This window comes from Suricata suricatta, chromosome 16, assembly GCF_006229205.1.
Source record: "Suricata suricatta isolate VVHF042 chromosome 16, meerkat_22Aug2017_6uvM2_HiC, whole genome shotgun sequence".
NCBI classification, from domain to species: Eukaryota; Metazoa; Chordata; class Mammalia; order Carnivora; family Herpestidae; genus Suricata; species Suricata suricatta.
In genome coordinates this window covers 51,662,378-51,678,432 of record NC_043715.1, presented here as the reverse complement: position 1 = coordinate 51,678,432, position 16,055 = coordinate 51,662,378, and the positions used below count along the sequence as shown (strand labels likewise).

Below are 16,055 nucleotides of genomic sequence, written 5' to 3'. Positions count from 1 at the left end.
CATGGTCAGCTCGTTGATGTGCTGCGGGGAGGGGTGGGTCGGGCCCGCCTGCCAGCATTCAACCACCCCCGCCCCAGTGCCCGCCCTGTGCCTGTGCTGGGGACGTGATGGAGGAAAGGCGGACTGCGGAGAGGAGAGGTCAAGCCCCGGTCTGCCTGGCAGCCGCGGGACACAGTGAAAGAAGAGGGCGCTGAGCTCCACCCCGAAGCCCGGTGTGATAGGGAAGAGGCAGGGCCCCCCTCATGTGCTGGCCACACCCCGTGGTGAGGGTGCTGTGGCAACCAGGGATAGGATGGGGTAGGAGAAACAGTCCGGTGCCATGGCCATGGTACTCCCAGCTTAGCCAGCGGCACTTCCTGCCTTCTACCCCAAGACATGGTGTGGCACCGGGCACAGCGCCAGACTCCATGGAGTTCAGACCTCAGGAAATGCTTCTGCAGGTCAGCACCGGCAGGGAGAGGGGGAGGACTGGGGAGGAGCCAAGGCCTCACCTTGAGGATCTCATTGGACCCAAAGCCAGAAAGCATGAGGGTGTCCCGCTCCATGTCCAGAATGGCACAGGCCACCAAGAGGTGCAGATTGGGGCCAGGGAGCCCTGTCCACAGCACCTAGGAGGGCCGGAGGGAGGAGTCACCGCCCAGCCTCTGCCTGAGGTCCCACCCAGATCTGCCCAGCCCCCCCTACCCCCACCTCCCAGCCCAGGATAGCTGACTTATTTGTCCTAACTGTCCACCCTCCTCCCCAAACTGGGTGGCCCACCTCCCAGAGCCGAAGGACATCCGGGAAGGGGAATTCCCTCTTGAACCAGATGAGCAGCCACCGGAAGCAGAAGCAGAGAGAGCCGGAGTCCTGGGAGTCTGGAGGAAGACGGTGGTGGGGAGGGGAGGTGCTCAGCAAAGACCAAGCCCCAAAGCCATTCCAACCCCGTTCTAATTTTTTTTTTAATGTTTTTTATTTATTTTTGAGAGAGAGAGAGACAGTGTGAGTAGGGGAGGGTCAGAGAGAGAGAGAGATACAGAATCCAAAGCAGGTTCCAGGCTCTGAGGTAGCTGTCAGCCCAGAGCCCAACGCGGGACTCGAACCCACAAACCATGAGATCGTGACCTGAGCCGAAGCCAGACACCCAACTGACTGAGCCACCCAGGCGCCCCCTAACCCCGTTCTAATTTTTTACAGTGCGCGTGGCGGTCAGACTTCGACTCTGAGAAGTTAACCGGCCGTCACAATCTCCACCAGTCGAGGCAAATGGCTTATGCCCCGTATGGGAAGGCCTCAGCGGTGAGCCAGGAGTGCTCTGTGTCACAGGACATCCCGCCTTCCGGGCTCCAGACGAGGTGAGCCAGTCCCGCTTTCCCCCTTCACATAAAAGGGGTACAGGATGCACTCAAGGAAAAAACCAGAAGGTATCAGTACCCAATGCCGGTGGAGGCGTGAGGAAACAGACTCTGTGACACTCGTGTACTCGGCTGACCAAAAAACCAGCTGGTAAAAATTTCCAGAAAAGCAGGGACAAGAACAAACATTTCAAAAGCCACGAACCGATCTCTTGTCCCGAGTACAATTTCACCTCTTGGGATTTAGCCAGCAGGTCGGGTGAGATCCGTCCTCGTACGCACTGAAGGCAGACACAGCACCCGGTAGGGCAGCCCGTGTCCCCTAGCGCACCGGAAGTGGCCTGCGCTTTTCTGGATTGCTTCCTCTCAGGTGAAGCGATCCCAGCAGCATCGCCCTCTCCTAGGGCCACCCTAAATTCGGTGAGGAAACGCCCATAAAGAGCTTAACTCATGGTCACCCTCGCTCACAAAGAACCACAGTATCCACAGCAGCCTTGACTTTCTTTGTTGGGATGCCCTGCGGTTTTTAAGTCGAACCAGCAACAAAGAATGGCTTTAAGACCAGAACGCAGCAGGCCCAGTGCTGGGAGCCCAGAGACCCAGCCTGCAGTCCCCGGGTGGAGGGAGGAAGTGCTGGGAGCCCCGCCCAGGCCCCTCAATCTGCGGGAAGGGGCATGGAGGAGGCGGCCGCCCGTCTGCACCTGTAGAGGGGAAAGGGGTTGCTCCCAAGGGTGATCCTGCCTTCACACGTCAATTTGGGGTTCTGGGTTATGTGGGGACGTTTCTCTTGTTTGGATCAGGAGCAGATGTCGCGGACGCCCCGTCTGCGGCCCCACCACCCCTTGCCGCCCGCTGAGTCGCCTACTCAGGGAGTCGCCTACCCAGGAAATCGCAGAGCGGCGGGTCCAGCACCCTCAGGAGCAGCAGCAGCTGCCCGAGCTGCCGCTTCATCGTCTCCTGACTCTCCTCAAAGTTCCCGTGCTGCAGGAGGGAGGCCCGCGTGAGGAGCTGTCCCCATCCCGGTCCCCGTCCCTGGAGGGGCCCGTCGCCCACGCCCACCCTGGGCCTCACCACGAGCTCCATGAAGCCGCAGAAACACCAGAAGGCATCCACCTCGTTCTGAATGACGTAGAGGATCGGGGAGAGAAGGTCACTCATGCCCTGGACGTAGCCTGGGGGAACACGAGGTCAGGGCCGGGCCTAGGCCCTAAGGAACCCCCCCCCCCCCCAGCTGGCCGCCACCGCTGGCCCAGGGAAGGCCGGGCCCCCAGCCACCCCCGGGCCGGCGTCGCACCGAGGTCGAAGTGGTACATGCAGTAGGTGAGGAGGATGTCGTTCAGCAGGCCCAGCCCCGGGTTCTCAGGACCCTCGTAGAACTTGTTGGTCCTGTCGGTTCGGCTCACGTCTCTCTCTGCAAAGACGGCGCAGGATGCGAGTGACAGGCTGTGGGGGCCCGTCCCCGCCGGCCCTTCCGCAGACCCCGGGCAGCTGTGAGTCGCCCCAGAAACCGTCTCGGATGCTCTCGCGTGGGGTGCCCTGCTTCGTGCCGCCCAGCCACCACCGGTTACTAAACCGAGGCCCGAGCAGACCTCACAGTGAGCAGCCGGCCCAGAGCCCCGCGGGCGCCCCTCACCCAAGGAGTCTGGCTCCCTTCCTCCGCTCCCCACCTCCCCGCTGCAGATGACCTCATCCCTTTCCTTGGGGAGGCAGGGGGTCTCCCCTGGCCTCTCCATGCCGTTTCCCATCTCTCCACCCCCCCGCCGCCCTGCCCAGGCCCCCACGACCTACCGACGAGGCTGCGGTAGCCGTGCAGCAGGGAGTTCCTCCGCTCCTGCTCGGGGCTCACGGATTTCCACTGCAGCTTCATGCGGAAGTACTCATCCCTGAGGGGCAGGGAGACGGGAACGCGGGCCATGAAACAGGCCACCCGGTCATCCTTGCCACCGTCCCCGCGCTTCTGACACCTCTTTAGACACACAACACCCTCATGAACACTACACCCCACATGGGGCTCGAACCCACGACCTCAAGATCAAGAGTCGCACAATCTTCTGACTGAGCCAGCCAGGTACCCCCTGGCTTTGCGGGCTTTTGTTCGAAGTCTGTCATCCCCACTGGACAGAGGGGACCGGGGCAGGGACCAGGACACAGAGTGAGGTCACGGTATGTACCAGGAAGGAGGAGACCTGGGCCCACAGGGTTGGGGAGGCTGCTGCAGGGGGGCGGGGGCGGCGGCGTCATGGTCTTGGAATGAAACAGTGATGGACACGGGAGTCGGACCTGCCTGCTCACCGCCGTCTCCCTGCCTGACCCTTGGGGAGCGTCTGTGCCCCTGTGACGAGTCAGGGGCCGTGCTATGCTGGGGAAGATGTCCAACTTGGGAGGCTAGGGGGCGGGAGATGGGGGGCCCACAGCTTCTCACTCACGTTTTGTTTTTTTTTTTAAGTTTATTTATTTTGAACGTGCCAGCAGAGGAAGGGCAGAGAGAGAGGGGGTGAGAGAGAATTGCAGGCAGGCTCTGTGCTGGCAGCACAGAGCTTAATGTGGGGCTCGAACCCACAAAACGTGAGATCATGACCTGAACTGAAACCGAGAGTTGGACACCTGCCCGACTGAGCCCCCCAAGCACCCCTCACTCACGTTTTCTTGCGCACGTGGGCCTTGTGCTCCTCGGTGGAGCCCTCCCAGCTGAGGTACCCCAGGAGAAACTTCCACGCTTCGCGCCTCAGGCCAGGGCTCAGACCCTGGGGGGCGGAGAGCGCGCTGCCACTCAGAGGGGCTTCTACCCAGCCCTCCCCTGTCCCGACCCACCCACCCACTGGCGCCTTACCCCCGAGAAGATCCGGGCCTTGAGCATGGGGACCCGCTGCAGGCGGCCGTCAGGGCCCACATGGTGGGCCCACTCCTCCTCTGTGACCGGGGGCGCCCGCTCAACGGCCGGCCTCGGGCCCAGCTCCACCTGCGTGACCCAAGGAACATGAGCTCAGGGCTTCACACGCCCGGCCCCGGCCCCCTGCACGTCAGCTCAGGGCCCTTCTTAGCTCCACGGACAGTTAACGTTCGGGGGGAGAGTCTCCTTCCCGGGATCAGTGCCAAGGTCCCCCTGCACGCCAGGAAGGTCCTCCCCAATTATGATAGGTGACACGCGTTCTCCTCGAAGTCACCCATGCAATCTGGTGAGGGTGGCTACTGTATCGTCCCCGTAATTGCAGAAAATTAGATCCAGTTGCCAAGGTGACAGCCCAAAATAGGGTCCCCCTGAGACTCACACAGGAGATGACCTCGAACCCAGGCTCGGGCTCGTCCTCGGGGGGTGGAGGAAGGTCGGGGGAGGCCCCCTCTGGGTGTGGCTGCAGCGCTCCCCGGAAGAAGTTGGTCACACGGGAGAAGCCGCCGAAGGTGGTGGAGTAGGGGTCCTGGAGGAAGCGCTGTGGACACGGCCAAAGAGGGGTTCCGGCTCCGCCCCGTCCTGCCTCGCCCACCAGGGCCACCCACTCCTCCTTGCCCACAGGGTCCCAGCCCTGCCACACTCACGGACACCACGTTGGAGCTGTCCTGGTCAAAGAGCTGGAGGTGGTGGAAGGAGCTGGAGAGGGCCGAGGAGTCGTGGGGGAAGACAAGGTAGAGGCGGGAGTCCTGCGGGGAGCTGGGGAGGGACCGGTGTGGTGACACGCTGTGCGTGTCCCCTCCCGCTTCCAGCCACAGTGGCCCAGCGGCCCGTGTGGAAGCCCTCACCTCAACTGGACCCCAGGGGTGGGCACACGACCCGGGGCCAGCGGGTGAGGCAGCTCGGGGATGCTGCCGGGGCCCCCAGGGAGTGACACCAGCTCTGAGGGACACCGCGGCTCTCCCTAACGTCCCAGGACCCGGGTCCTGCCTGAAACCAAACCGCCCTCTGGCTTCGCGGTCACACGCGCCAGTGGATTCCCCTTCTCCTGCCTTTAAAGCTGTCTGTCTCCTTCACAGCCCCGAGGGGCCGGGCGCCGGAGGAAGGCTCACCTGGCCAACAGCAGGTAGCGGCTGAGGACACGGAGGAGGGCGCGCGTGCCCCCGCGGTGGAAGTGCAGTGCGGGCAGGGAGCCTCCGGCCTGGGTCACCAGGACCAGGTAGGCCCAGCTGAGGCCTGGCTTGGACCGGCGGATGGACTTGAGCTCCCCCAGACTCACCGAGAAGGCCCAGGAGCCCCGGGGGGAGCTGGGCTCTGCGCCTGGGGAACAGAGGGTGTTGGGCACAGGCGCAGGGAGCCGGAGGCAGCACAGATATCTCCCGAGAGCCCTCTGGGAGCCCTGGGTCACCTCTTGTCTCCTCGGAAACACGGCTGATGGGCTCCAAAACCTCCCTTGGGTCCCCGGGGCTCTCAGAGTGAAGGCCCCTGGGGCCTGCCCCCTGCCCCCTGCCCCCTGCCCATCTTGTCTCTAGCCCCTCAGATGCCTCCTCTGGGGCCCCCAGCACCCTGTCCTATTCTAGGAAAGTCCAAGTCACCCTGTGACCCTACCACTGTCACCCCCACATCCAATCAGGGAGGGAGCCTGGTGAGATGAACAAGGCTGGAAGCCCTGGCGACCCTGCCGGCCTGGATCTGGACTGGGGACAGTCCTGCACCCGACCCATTCTCCGGATCCTGACTGTGAGGAGCGAGCCTGTGGAGCCATGACCACAGAGGGTGAGACGTGTCTCCCCGTGCGCTCAGGGGCACCGGCCCGGCGTACCTCTCGTGGGCTCCGAGCGGCGGGGCTGCGGCCTCACAGTGCTGATGACAGCCCAGTCGGGTTCGTAGCCGGGGTCAAAGGTCGGTTCCTCCTCAGAGGTGCAGGCATCACCCCCGCTTACATCCTTGGGGGAAGAAGATAAAGAGAGTGAGGGGCTGCAGAGTCAGGGCTTCCAGATCCAAGCTGCGAGGCTGCTCTGGGAAGCAGCCCCTTTGGGCAAATAGGGAAACTGAGGCAGAAAGGGGGTACAGTACGTGCTCGGGGTCACCCAGTGCTGCCAGGGACCGGGCCAGGGCCAAGACTCAAAGCCAAGCATCCTGGCGGCGCTGACCCAAGCACCACCTCGTGGGGAGCCGGGAGAACACCAGGAGCTGGGGTGCTCTGCCGCTGAGTGCCGGGGATCATGGTGCTGAAAGTTAAGTAGTCAGTAGTCAATGGGGCAACTCCAGTCAACACGGCTACGGGTGCCACTCCACGCCCACCGGGGCGGCGAGGACTAAACTGACCGGTAAGAGGAGCGCTGGCGCACACGGAACAAAACAGAACCATGCGTACCGCCAGGAACACGCATGGAGGAGGCGCGCTGGAAGGACCCGGCAGTTCCTCCAGAGGTTAACGACGCCGCGACGCCCAGCGATTCCACTCCAGGCGTGTGCCCAAGAGAAGTGAAACCAGGTGTCCCCACCAAGTCACAAACGTTCACAGCAGCATTATTCATAATGGCCCCAAAGTGGAAACACCCCAACTGTCCACCAAACGGACGAGTGAGCAGAATGCATCCAGGAAAGGCCGAGCCAGAGACGGGTCAACGGTTGCCAGAGGCTGGGGGAGGCCAGAAGGGGGAGGAGCTGCCAACAGGCGCAGGGGTTCTGGGGGGGAACGTCCCAGATTCAGCAGTGACAGCTGCAAGGCCTTGCGAACAGACACTCACCGCTGCACTCTAAGGACCTACGTTCTCCCGGAACCTCCCGCTTTGCGGTAAGGGAATTGCATCTCGGAAAGAGAAGCAGCTTGCTTGCAGGCTGTCACACCAGAAGCGCCGGCGTGGGGCCTGAGGGCGGATTCAGGCAAGTGGTGCAGATGAAGGCAGTGCTCAGGGTCACAATGCAGTCACAGCCGAGGGTGCTGGCCGCGGGCCAGGGAGAAGGACGGGGAGGGGACGGGGGTCCCTTCACAGGATGGTATGCCTTCCTTTGGGCAGAGGCCGGAAAGCGAAAACTACATTTCCCAGGATCCTTTGCAACCAGAGGTCAGGACACAAGACAGAGGCTTCCCAAAAGCAGAAACAAGGCAAAGGCAACTGCTGGCTGCTCTGGCTGTGTTAGGCCGATGATGACACGGACTCCTGTTGTCCCCACATGCGGAGAGGTGACTAGGGTTGTGGTGGTGGCTAGCTCAGTCTCCCAGTGCCAGGCACTAGGTTTGTGGGGCCCGAGCATCTTCCTGCCCTGGGGAAGGGCAGCTGGTGGTAGCGATCTTGGACCCTGCAGCACCGGGATGATCTCTCCTGCTCCCTCATTTTGGCAGTGGCGGCAGCTCCCCTAGCAGGTCAGTTCTGGGGGGTCAGTCCTGTTCTGCCCGCCCCTGTAAAAATTCTACAAGCCGCTCCTTGCTGGCCTTTAGTCCCTCCCTGCTGAGAACACCTGGTGTTTGGGGCCTCCTACAATGAGACGCTGCGTGATGGGACCTCGCTGGAAGGACACAGGCGGTGGGTCCGCCCAAAAGCCATTTCTGCTGTTCCTTGCAGGTTGACAGAGCCCCTCCCACAACAGAACTAAAACCTCCCCATATCTGCTTCCCCAGCCTTCCTGGTGGATCTGTGTGGCTTTAGGGACCCAACGCTGGCCGGGGGAGAAGTGAAATGACATCTGTGGGGAATTTGAAGGGAAATTCCTGATTTAAAAAAGGCACGTCCAGGGATGAACACTCTATTCAGAACGGCCTTTGGGTGCTGCTGAGGAAGAACATGAGGTCCGGAGCTGTGGCAGCCAACTAGGGCCACAAGTCAGAGACACTGCCCGCGAGGCTGTGCCAGCTCTGGCAAAGCTGCCCCTGCCCTCCGGGTCTTGTGAGAGGAGTGTGGCGTTTCACCCACGTTTATGTAGCATAATGAGAATCAGTCCTGCCATCTGGCAACGTGTGCAGCTCTCTGCTCCTTGGGCTCATGGCAGGATCACCGGTTCACTGAACGCTACCGGCTGGCTAGCCATGCGGCCACTTCTGACCAACGGGCTGGGCCGTGGCCAGGATGGACTGTTGCAGTGCCGGGAGGAGCCCCTCTGCCGCAAGGAACATTAGCTTTTAAGACAGCTGCTCTGTGTGCGCACTTCCCTGAGTAATCGTGACGAACAGAGCTCCATGGCCAACCTGCTGCACACATATAAAGGGAGCAAAAACAGCCAAAAAGGCTGGCGCTCCAGCAGCTTTTTTGGACCACGAGGCAGCTGTGAGGCTGCATCCCACGTGCTGAGGATGGCAGAGCAGAGATGGAAGACACCTGCCGTCCTCTGGACTTTCTAGCTGGAGAGCTATGAGCTTCTCTCTAGCCGAAGCCATTGTTATTTCCATTACCACCCCACATAGCCAAATATAACTGCTAAGTGACGCAGAGGGTTTCTGGGAAATCGAGGACAGACGTGACTGGCACCCTGCCTGCCCCGCTCTTCCTTGCCTTAAAAGGCAGCTGTAGGGGTGCAGCTCAAGCAGCCATTTAAAGGTGACCAGGGCAAGCATGGTAGGGTCTCGGTGATCCAGGCCCCACTGTCACCTGCCACGGCCCGCAGCCCCACACCTCCTCGGCAGTCTTGTGAAACGAGAGAAATAAACTTGTGTGCTTCGTCTGTCGTCGGCCAGACGCTGTGTTCATTGGAGTTAATACCCTGCGTGCGCCTGTGCCCTATCTGCTGACACCCGCCCCAGTGAGTTCCTGCTGGTCAAAAATAAGACTGCCACGGAGGACAGCAACGGTGTTCAAGAAGGGCGCTCAGACAGCCCGCGAGGATAATGAAAAATGCAGAACCCTGGAATCCTGGATTGTAACGTCCCCCTGCCCCCAGGTGATTCAAAGCCCCACTGCCCCTGTCAGGCTTCATTCTCTCTCCCTGACCTCCCAGCCTCCAGTCTCCCTCCACTGAGACCTTCTGCCCATCCCCCACATGGCTCCCCGAGGGAACATTCCATAGCCACACACTTCTCCCCCCCGTGTTTCCCGAGGGCCCCCTAGAACACAGCGCAAACTTCTCAGTCGGGCATTTATGGTCGAACTCCCTTCCAGCAAAACCCTCTGCAGAGGCATCTCGTGCCCTCCTGAATCCCGAAATACTCTTTCTCCTGCCATCCTGGAAATACTTTCTTGCCCCCTTCTTAGGGTTCCAGTGCAAATGGCTGCTGCCTCCAGAAATGGGCAGGGCTCTGGAATCAGAGAGTCGGGGTTCAAACCCGAGTTCCAACACCTCCTAGCTTTCTGACCTTGCAAACAGGGCTCCCAGTCATTGTGCCTCAGTTCCTCAAAATAGCATGGGGGCCAGGACTAAGGCAGGGTCTGGTTCAGACTCCTCTGTGGCTCCCAGCACAGAGCCTGGTGACAGAAAGCCTCAGGAGTCTCTAATAATGACAGGGGCAAAGTCCGGGACCCAGGGCGAGTTCTGGTAAGTGGGCGAGCCGCGTGGTTAGGCCTGTTTTCCTCTCTGTACGTGATGGGAGGTCTGCCCGAGGGGAAAGGCCACACTCTTTCAAGTTCTTGCAGGCTGAGAGCCCCCAGAACCCGCACCCCCAGGCTGCACTGTCGTCCTGCACCCTGGCAAGGCTCTCCCAGAGAGCAAAGGGGAGCAGGGGGCAGCTGTCTCCATGGCTATGAATCTCACTGTCTGCTTCCTTGTGAATGGGCATCTTCAGCCCCTTTTCACAGAGAGGAGGAAACCAAGGGGCAAAGAGCATAGATCCCAAGCAGGGTCACGCAGGATCCAAGAGTAAGTCTGGCATTGTACCCAGGTCCTTCAGACGCCTCGTAGGTGAACCTGGACAAAAGCAAATGGAGAAGGGCGGAAAGCCTACCTTCTTAGAGAAGATTATTTGGGTGGAATCTCCAGCCTCCTCTACAGGAACCCACTGCAGGAGGACATCGCTGTCCTGAGGAACGGAGAGAGGAGTCAGAGAGCCTCCCCTCCAAGCTCCCCAAACCGTCTTTCCAAGCTGCTTCCCCAGTCTGGACCGCCACGCTTACACAGCCCCCTATCTCCCTCCAGTCCGCACCCTCTGCCTTCCCCACACCCCATCGTGACTTCCAGACCATACTCCGACGGATGCCGCCTCCACCCCGCTCCGGCTCTGCCCGAGCCCCGCTCCCTCCCGGCCCACCTTCTCCACAACGCGGATGACGCCAGCGATGAGGGAGTCCGGGTCTTGGTGCTTCTTGGCACTGGTGTGCAGGTACACGCCGCCCTTCTCAAACACCACCTGGGGACCGGAACCAGTGAGGGGCGGGGCCCACGCGCAGGCAGACACCCAGGGGGCGGGGCCGAGGAGCTTTCAGCGGTGCTGGGGGCGGGGCCAAAAGGTAAGGGTCTCGCCTGGGGCAGCGGCGGGGAGGGTGACAGCGCATTTATAAAGGAATGGTGTGTTTGCTAAGGCTCAGCCGGGCTCCCAGAGCCCCGGCAGGGCTTTGGGGCGAAGCAGACCACCGGGAGGCGGCGTTTCGCATCCACAGAGGGGAAAGAATGCGTCCTCAGTGCTTACCCTGTAGCCGGCTCCTTCCATAGCTGCGGCCGAAGTCCCACTACCCCGGCCCTCTCTCTTTCCGGGTCATCGTGCAGTCACATCCGGATGCGAGACTCCCCTCAAGCCTGGACAGTGGTAGCACCCTTGCCTGTTCTAGAACGGGAGTGGATGTTACCATCTTTAAGAATGGGGTGGTTGAACTTGAACCACGAGGGTTTAAGTCACATGGCGCTTACGCTGAAGGTACAGCAAGCCAGCGAGAGTGCGCAGGCGCACTGATGCTTTCCTGGCGGCGAAGTAAACAAGGGGGAGGATCCAAGGGGTCCACCCCTTCTCACGAGCCGTCTCCGAAACGCCTACTTCTTTCTCCATATTGTATACTGGCATTGAAGCCAAGGAGATGCCATTTTGCTCGAGGGCACGGCCGAAGACGGTCAGCTGCGGCCATGTTAATGCGGGGCACTTTCCTCTCTCTGAGGGGCGAGACGGCGAGGTCCTGGAAAAGGAACGGGTAAAAGAAAAGAAGGTGAGGGGACATGTGCATCACAAGAGGTGCCGAGGGCCTTGGGTTAACAGAATGGAGCCGTCATTATTCGCGGGAAAGAAGCGGTCCTAGTCGAATTCCTGAGTCACCGTCGAGAGAAAGCGGTCTGGGCCGCCATATTGAATCCTGGCAAACTGAAGCCAAAACAACTGCCATATTGGATCTTTACCAGGCTTGGTGCTGAAGGGAGATAGGTTGGAGGGAGAGTCCATGTATATTTTGGGCAAGCGATGCCAGCTTGGCCTGCCCGATCATTAACGGGCATTCCTTTCCTCTACTTCTGCGGAAGAGGTTGACAATGGGTGAGGGGCATCAAGTCTCTGACCGTAGTATACTGTGGTCCTGAGTGTGCATGTGCCGACGGCCGTATTTCTTGGGGGGTAAACCGAAATGGTTTGGCTTGTCCGAGCGAGCTGAAGCCTTCCTTTCACCATCTTTCTTATGGGCACCGTGCTCTCGCCATTGCCCCACTGTGATGCGCTGATGTTCCCGTGGCCATTTTGGTCTCGGGCGGCCCCGATGAGGGAGGCGGAGTGTGCCGAGTGGAGGAGGGCCAACCACGCGGACGTGACGCAAGGCGCCGCCATGTCTTTTGAGGGCGGCGACGGCGCCGGCCCGGCCATGCTGGCTTCGGGCACGTGAGTGGAGGCGGCGTTGTGAACCGCGGTGTGGGGAGGCTTTGGCCGTCCGGAGGAGTGGGGCGCTGGGAGGGCGAGCCGCTCGTGGGAGGGGTGTGGCCTGCGTAGATCAGAGGGCAGAGGTCGTCCAGAGACCCTACGCTGAGCGCTTGAAAAGGGGTCGCCCGCGGGAACCGTCGTGTCTGACCCAAGGCAAAACCTAGACAGCCTTCTCCTCCGGTCTCCAGACCCACCAGGATCCTTGCCCTGGTCGTGGACCACGACCACAGGGCCTGGGGGTTGCCTGGGGGGACTTGGGGCGCCCCTCACCCGTCCAAAGGCGGGACTTCCGGCCCTGGCCCCCATCTGGGCGGGATTTCCTGGGTGGTTATTTTTTTTCTAGAGAAGTGGTTCTTCCCTGGACCCTCGGGCGAGGTGGGAAGGTCTCGGAGAGGTCGAGAAAGAGCCCAGATGTTCACCTTGTCCCCGGCAACGCAGGGTAGGGGGGTGAGGGGGCATCCTCGAGTTTCTCCCACTTCGGGCAGGGTGGGCACTCGTAGTTGGACAGGTGGTTGGAAGGGGGCTTCACTAGCATCCCTCTTTCCTTGGGGGACTATGCCTCCTTCCTCACCTCTTCCTAGAGTTCTTTTACTCCGTTTGTTTCCTCATCTCATACTAGGAGGCCAGTTACCTTAGCTCTCCTCTCCCCCTCCTGTGGAAGGCAAGTCTCACCTCCTCTCCCCGATCCTAAACTCTTCGGGGATTGGGGACCTTCCGTCCGTCTCAGCCCCTTAGAGAATACAAGCCTTCCTCCAGCAGCTGAAAGGGCGGCGTCTCCCCCGATCTTGGCCACCCTACTTTTGGATAACCAACCTCAGAGAGCCCTCGCGGCTTTGGCAGAGAAGTGTGAGTTGCCCTCCCCAGTTTTGCCCAGGCCTCCTCTTTACAGCGTGAAGGGGGGGCCCTCACACCCACTCACCCCTATTTCCCTCGTTCCAATCCTGTCACTGCTCTAAGATCTAGGATGGAGAGTTTAATCCTGATGTCCTGGAGATATGAGTGCCCCGGGGCCTAACATGGCCAAGCCGTGTGACCTTGGAACAGTCATTTCCCTGCTCTGAGTCTTGGTTTCCTCCATCAGCTAAGGGTGACCCCAGGAGTGGCTGTGAGACCCTTAGGCTCCCTGAGCCTCACTTTCCCCATCCTGACTAGGAGACCCCAAGCCTCTCCTGATAAGGAAGGCAGGTTAACATCCTAGATTAAGAGCAGGCTCTGGATCCAGTCTCCCTCCTCAGCCCTCTGACCCTGATCAAAGCCCTGAATCTCCCTGGCCGTCAGTTTGTCTCTGTGAAGCAGGTTGATAACAGCCCCTCCGTCATGGAGTGGGGGAGAGGGCAGGATGACACACTTGCCACCCTGCCCATGTGGGAAATATGGGGTCAGGTTGCTGTGGGGCCCGGCCGGAATGGTGCCGGCTGTTGTCACCACCCGTGGCCCATGAGCCTGGGCTGTCTCATTTGTGGGGTAAGTGCTCCCACCTTAGTGGGTCAGGTAGGAGGTGAATTGACAGGCGCAGACTCCAGACACTTAGTCAGTGCTCAGCAAACAATGGCTTAAATGATCATACATTACAGAAGGCCTGTGAATTGAAATCCAGCTACAAAAGACCCTGGCTGGCTGGACTAAAACCGCACGTGAATTCCTCCAGTAATGGGGTGCCCCCTACCTCCCTGAGGAGGCTCCTCGGCTTCCCAGCAGCCCTGGCTCAACCAGTCTGGTTTACAGGAGGAAGCAAATGAGGCACAGAGAGGGCCGGTGAATGGCCCAGGGTCACACAGCAGGTTTGCAATGGCAGACAGTCAGTCTCCTTGCTCTTTTTTTTTTTTTTTTTTTTTAATTTTTTATGAATGTTTTTACTGGGGTGCCTGGGTGGCTCAGTTGGTTAAGCATCTGACTTTGGCTCAGGCCATGATCTCACGTTTGTGGGTTCGAGCCCTGCATTGGGCTCTGTGCTGACAGCTAGCTCAGAGCCTGGAGCCTGTCTTCAGATTCTGTATCTCCCTCTCTTTCTGCTTGCACTATCTCTCTCTGCCTCTCAAAAAATAAATAAGAAACAAAAAACTTTTAAAAAATGTTTTTACTTTTGAGAGAGAGAGACTGTGTGAGCAGCGGAGGGTCAGAGAGAGAGGGAGACACAGAGTCAGAGAGAGGGAGATACAGAATCTGAAGCAGCCTTCAGGCTCTGAGCTAGCTGTCAGCACAGAGCCCAACGTGGGGGTTCGAACCCACAAACAGTGAGATCATGACCGGAGCCAAAGTCGGACGCTCACCACACTGAGCCACCCAGGCATCCTTTTTTCTTTTTTCTTTTTAAGTTTGTTTGTTTAAGTACTGTCTACACCCAATGTGGGGCTCGAACTCATGACCCCCGAGATCAAGAGTCGCATACTCTTCCAGTTGAGCCAGCCAGGCGCCCGGACCCCTTGCTCATTTCATCTCATAAGGAGATGCAGCCAGCAGATCCTGTCTTGGGGAGACCTGTCCTGCTCCCCTGGGGAGCTCACAATGTGATGGAGGAGGCAGACAGAGGTACAGCTGTCACAAGCTAAGTGACAGTGAGCTATGACGCAGGTAGCCCGGGGCATTGTGGGGCTATGGAAGGCATCTGATCTATGCTGGGGGCCAGGGAAGACTTCCCGAGGAATTGCCAGAACCGTCTGCGGAAGTACAGTACTTTGCGGATGGATTCTAGGCACAGAGAGCTGTTCGCACACCATTTTCTTTTTTTTTTTTTTTTTAATGTTTTATTAATTTTTGATTCAGGGGAGACAGAGCATGAGAGGGGGAGGGTCAGAAAGAGAAGGAGACACAGAACCGGAAGCAGGCTCCAGGCTCTGAGCTAGCTGTCAGCACAGAGCCTGACGCAGGGCTTGAACCCACAAACGTGAGATCTGACCTGATCCGAAGTCGGAGGCCTAACCGACTGAGCCACCCAGGTGCCCCACGCACACCATTTTCTGTTCAGCCCTTGCTCTCAGTTCTGCCATGTTTAGGGCAGGGCTGCTGGCTCCCCAGGGGGCTGTGTGCTGGAAGGGGGGGACTCCCCACCATTGTAGGAGCCCGGAGCGTGGGGGGACTGACCCGATCTAGGGGTGAGTGAAGTCTCTTTCCACACTAGAGCAAAATACTGACAAGGACCCGGAAGGCAGACCATTCAGGTGTGGGGGGTCCATCTTGACTCAGAAGTCTTGGAAGGCTGTGAGGCTGAGCGGAGGGCCATGTTGAGGGGCCGTGACCTTGTCTGGGGATGCTGGAGCAGGGAGGGGCTGTTCCATTGCAGAAGGACCCCAGGGGCCATGCGCTGGCCGACCCAGAGGCTAAGAGGTCCAGGAAGAGGCTGTGGCGGTGACCCGGCGGGGAAAGAAAGCAGGCCACGAGCAGAATTCCAAACCTATTAAGTCACGTTAAAACAGTAAAAAGAAAACAGATAAAGTCTACTTTTGGCATATATTTTATTTAGCCATTGTATCTGAAACATCATCTTTTCAACATGTAATTGACAGCCGACCTGCTAGTGAGATGTTTGACCTACTTTTTTTGTGTTAAGTCTTTAAAAATCCAGTGTGGATCTCATTCATACTCATGGCGCTTTGGACCTGCCACATCCCCAGTGCTCCTTAGTCACCTGTGGCAGTCGGTTCCCAGATCGGACCAGGCAGGACCAAGAGGAGGGCCGGGGGCCGTGGGGACGGGGTGTGGCCTGAGGACTGAGGATGGAGCTGGGTGACCTGGACGGGGAGGAAATCACGGTGGGGGGCGGGGGTAGTGGGTTTGGGGGAAGATGCTGAGCTCAGCTGAGACAGGTGGCTGGGAGGGATGGGTGTGGCCTCTAGGGATAGGCGGACACACAGGACAGGTGGACACACAGGGCTGGGTGTAGACTGCGCCATCGTCGGAGCCTCAGCTTTCTCTGTCCTGCTCTGCCCTGCAGGGCGCGGATGGCGTCGGGGCGCCCCGAGGAGCTGTGGGAGGCGGTGGTGGGGGCCGCTGAGCGTTTCCGGGCCCGGACAGGCACGGAGCTGGTGCTGCTGACGGCCGCGCCGCCCCCGCCGCCCCGGCCAGGCCCCTGTGCCTA

General features: G+C 59.8%; 2 protein-coding genes across 3 annotated transcripts in view; one reads left to right on the top strand and one right to left on the bottom strand.

The window, feature by feature from the left end:
- TBC1D17 (TBC1 domain family member 17) overlaps window positions 1-11,003 on the bottom strand; it is an 11,893-nt gene extending 890 nt beyond the window's left edge. The window contains exons 1-16 of one of the 2 annotated variants that reach the window (XM_029924876.1): window positions 10,778-11,001; window positions 10,400-10,498; window positions 10,097-10,171; window positions 6,044-6,167; window positions 5,334-5,541; window positions 4,869-4,980; window positions 4,604-4,762; window positions 4,165-4,293; window positions 3,975-4,078; window positions 3,123-3,217; window positions 2,629-2,745; window positions 2,406-2,506; window positions 2,216-2,315; window positions 760-857; window positions 492-608; window positions 1-21 (exon numbers count right to left, since the gene is read on the bottom strand). The exon at window positions 1-21 is cut by the window's left edge and continues 4 nt beyond it. In XM_029924876.1, the coding sequence (XP_029780736.1) occupies window positions 1-21; window positions 492-608; window positions 760-857; window positions 2,216-2,315; window positions 2,406-2,506; window positions 2,629-2,745; window positions 3,123-3,217; window positions 3,975-4,078; window positions 4,165-4,293; window positions 4,604-4,762; window positions 4,869-4,980; window positions 5,334-5,541; window positions 6,044-6,167; window positions 10,097-10,171; window positions 10,400-10,498; window positions 10,778-10,798 (1,680 nt within the window). In that variant the 5' untranslated portion in view covers window positions 10,799-11,001. Of the gene's footprint in view, window positions 22-491; window positions 609-759; window positions 858-1,079; window positions 2,036-2,215; window positions 2,316-2,405; window positions 2,507-2,628; window positions 2,746-3,122; window positions 3,218-3,974; window positions 4,079-4,164; window positions 4,294-4,603; window positions 4,763-4,868; window positions 4,981-5,333; window positions 5,542-6,043; window positions 6,168-10,096; window positions 10,172-10,399; window positions 10,499-10,777 lie in introns of those variants that run through there. The other variant, XM_029924875.1, reaches the window with a different exon arrangement.
- A 288-nt stretch (window positions 11,004-11,291) lies between these two features.
- Window positions 11,292-16,055, top strand: part of AKT1S1 (AKT1 substrate 1) — an 8,775-nt gene continuing 4,011 nt past the window's right edge. The window contains exons 1-2 of the mRNA XM_029924883.1: window positions 11,292-11,941; window positions 15,912-16,052. Of these exons, the coding sequence (XP_029780743.1) occupies window positions 11,745-11,941; window positions 15,912-16,052 (338 nt within the window). The 5' untranslated portion in view covers window positions 11,292-11,744. The remainder of the gene's footprint in view (window positions 11,942-15,911; window positions 16,053-16,055) is intronic.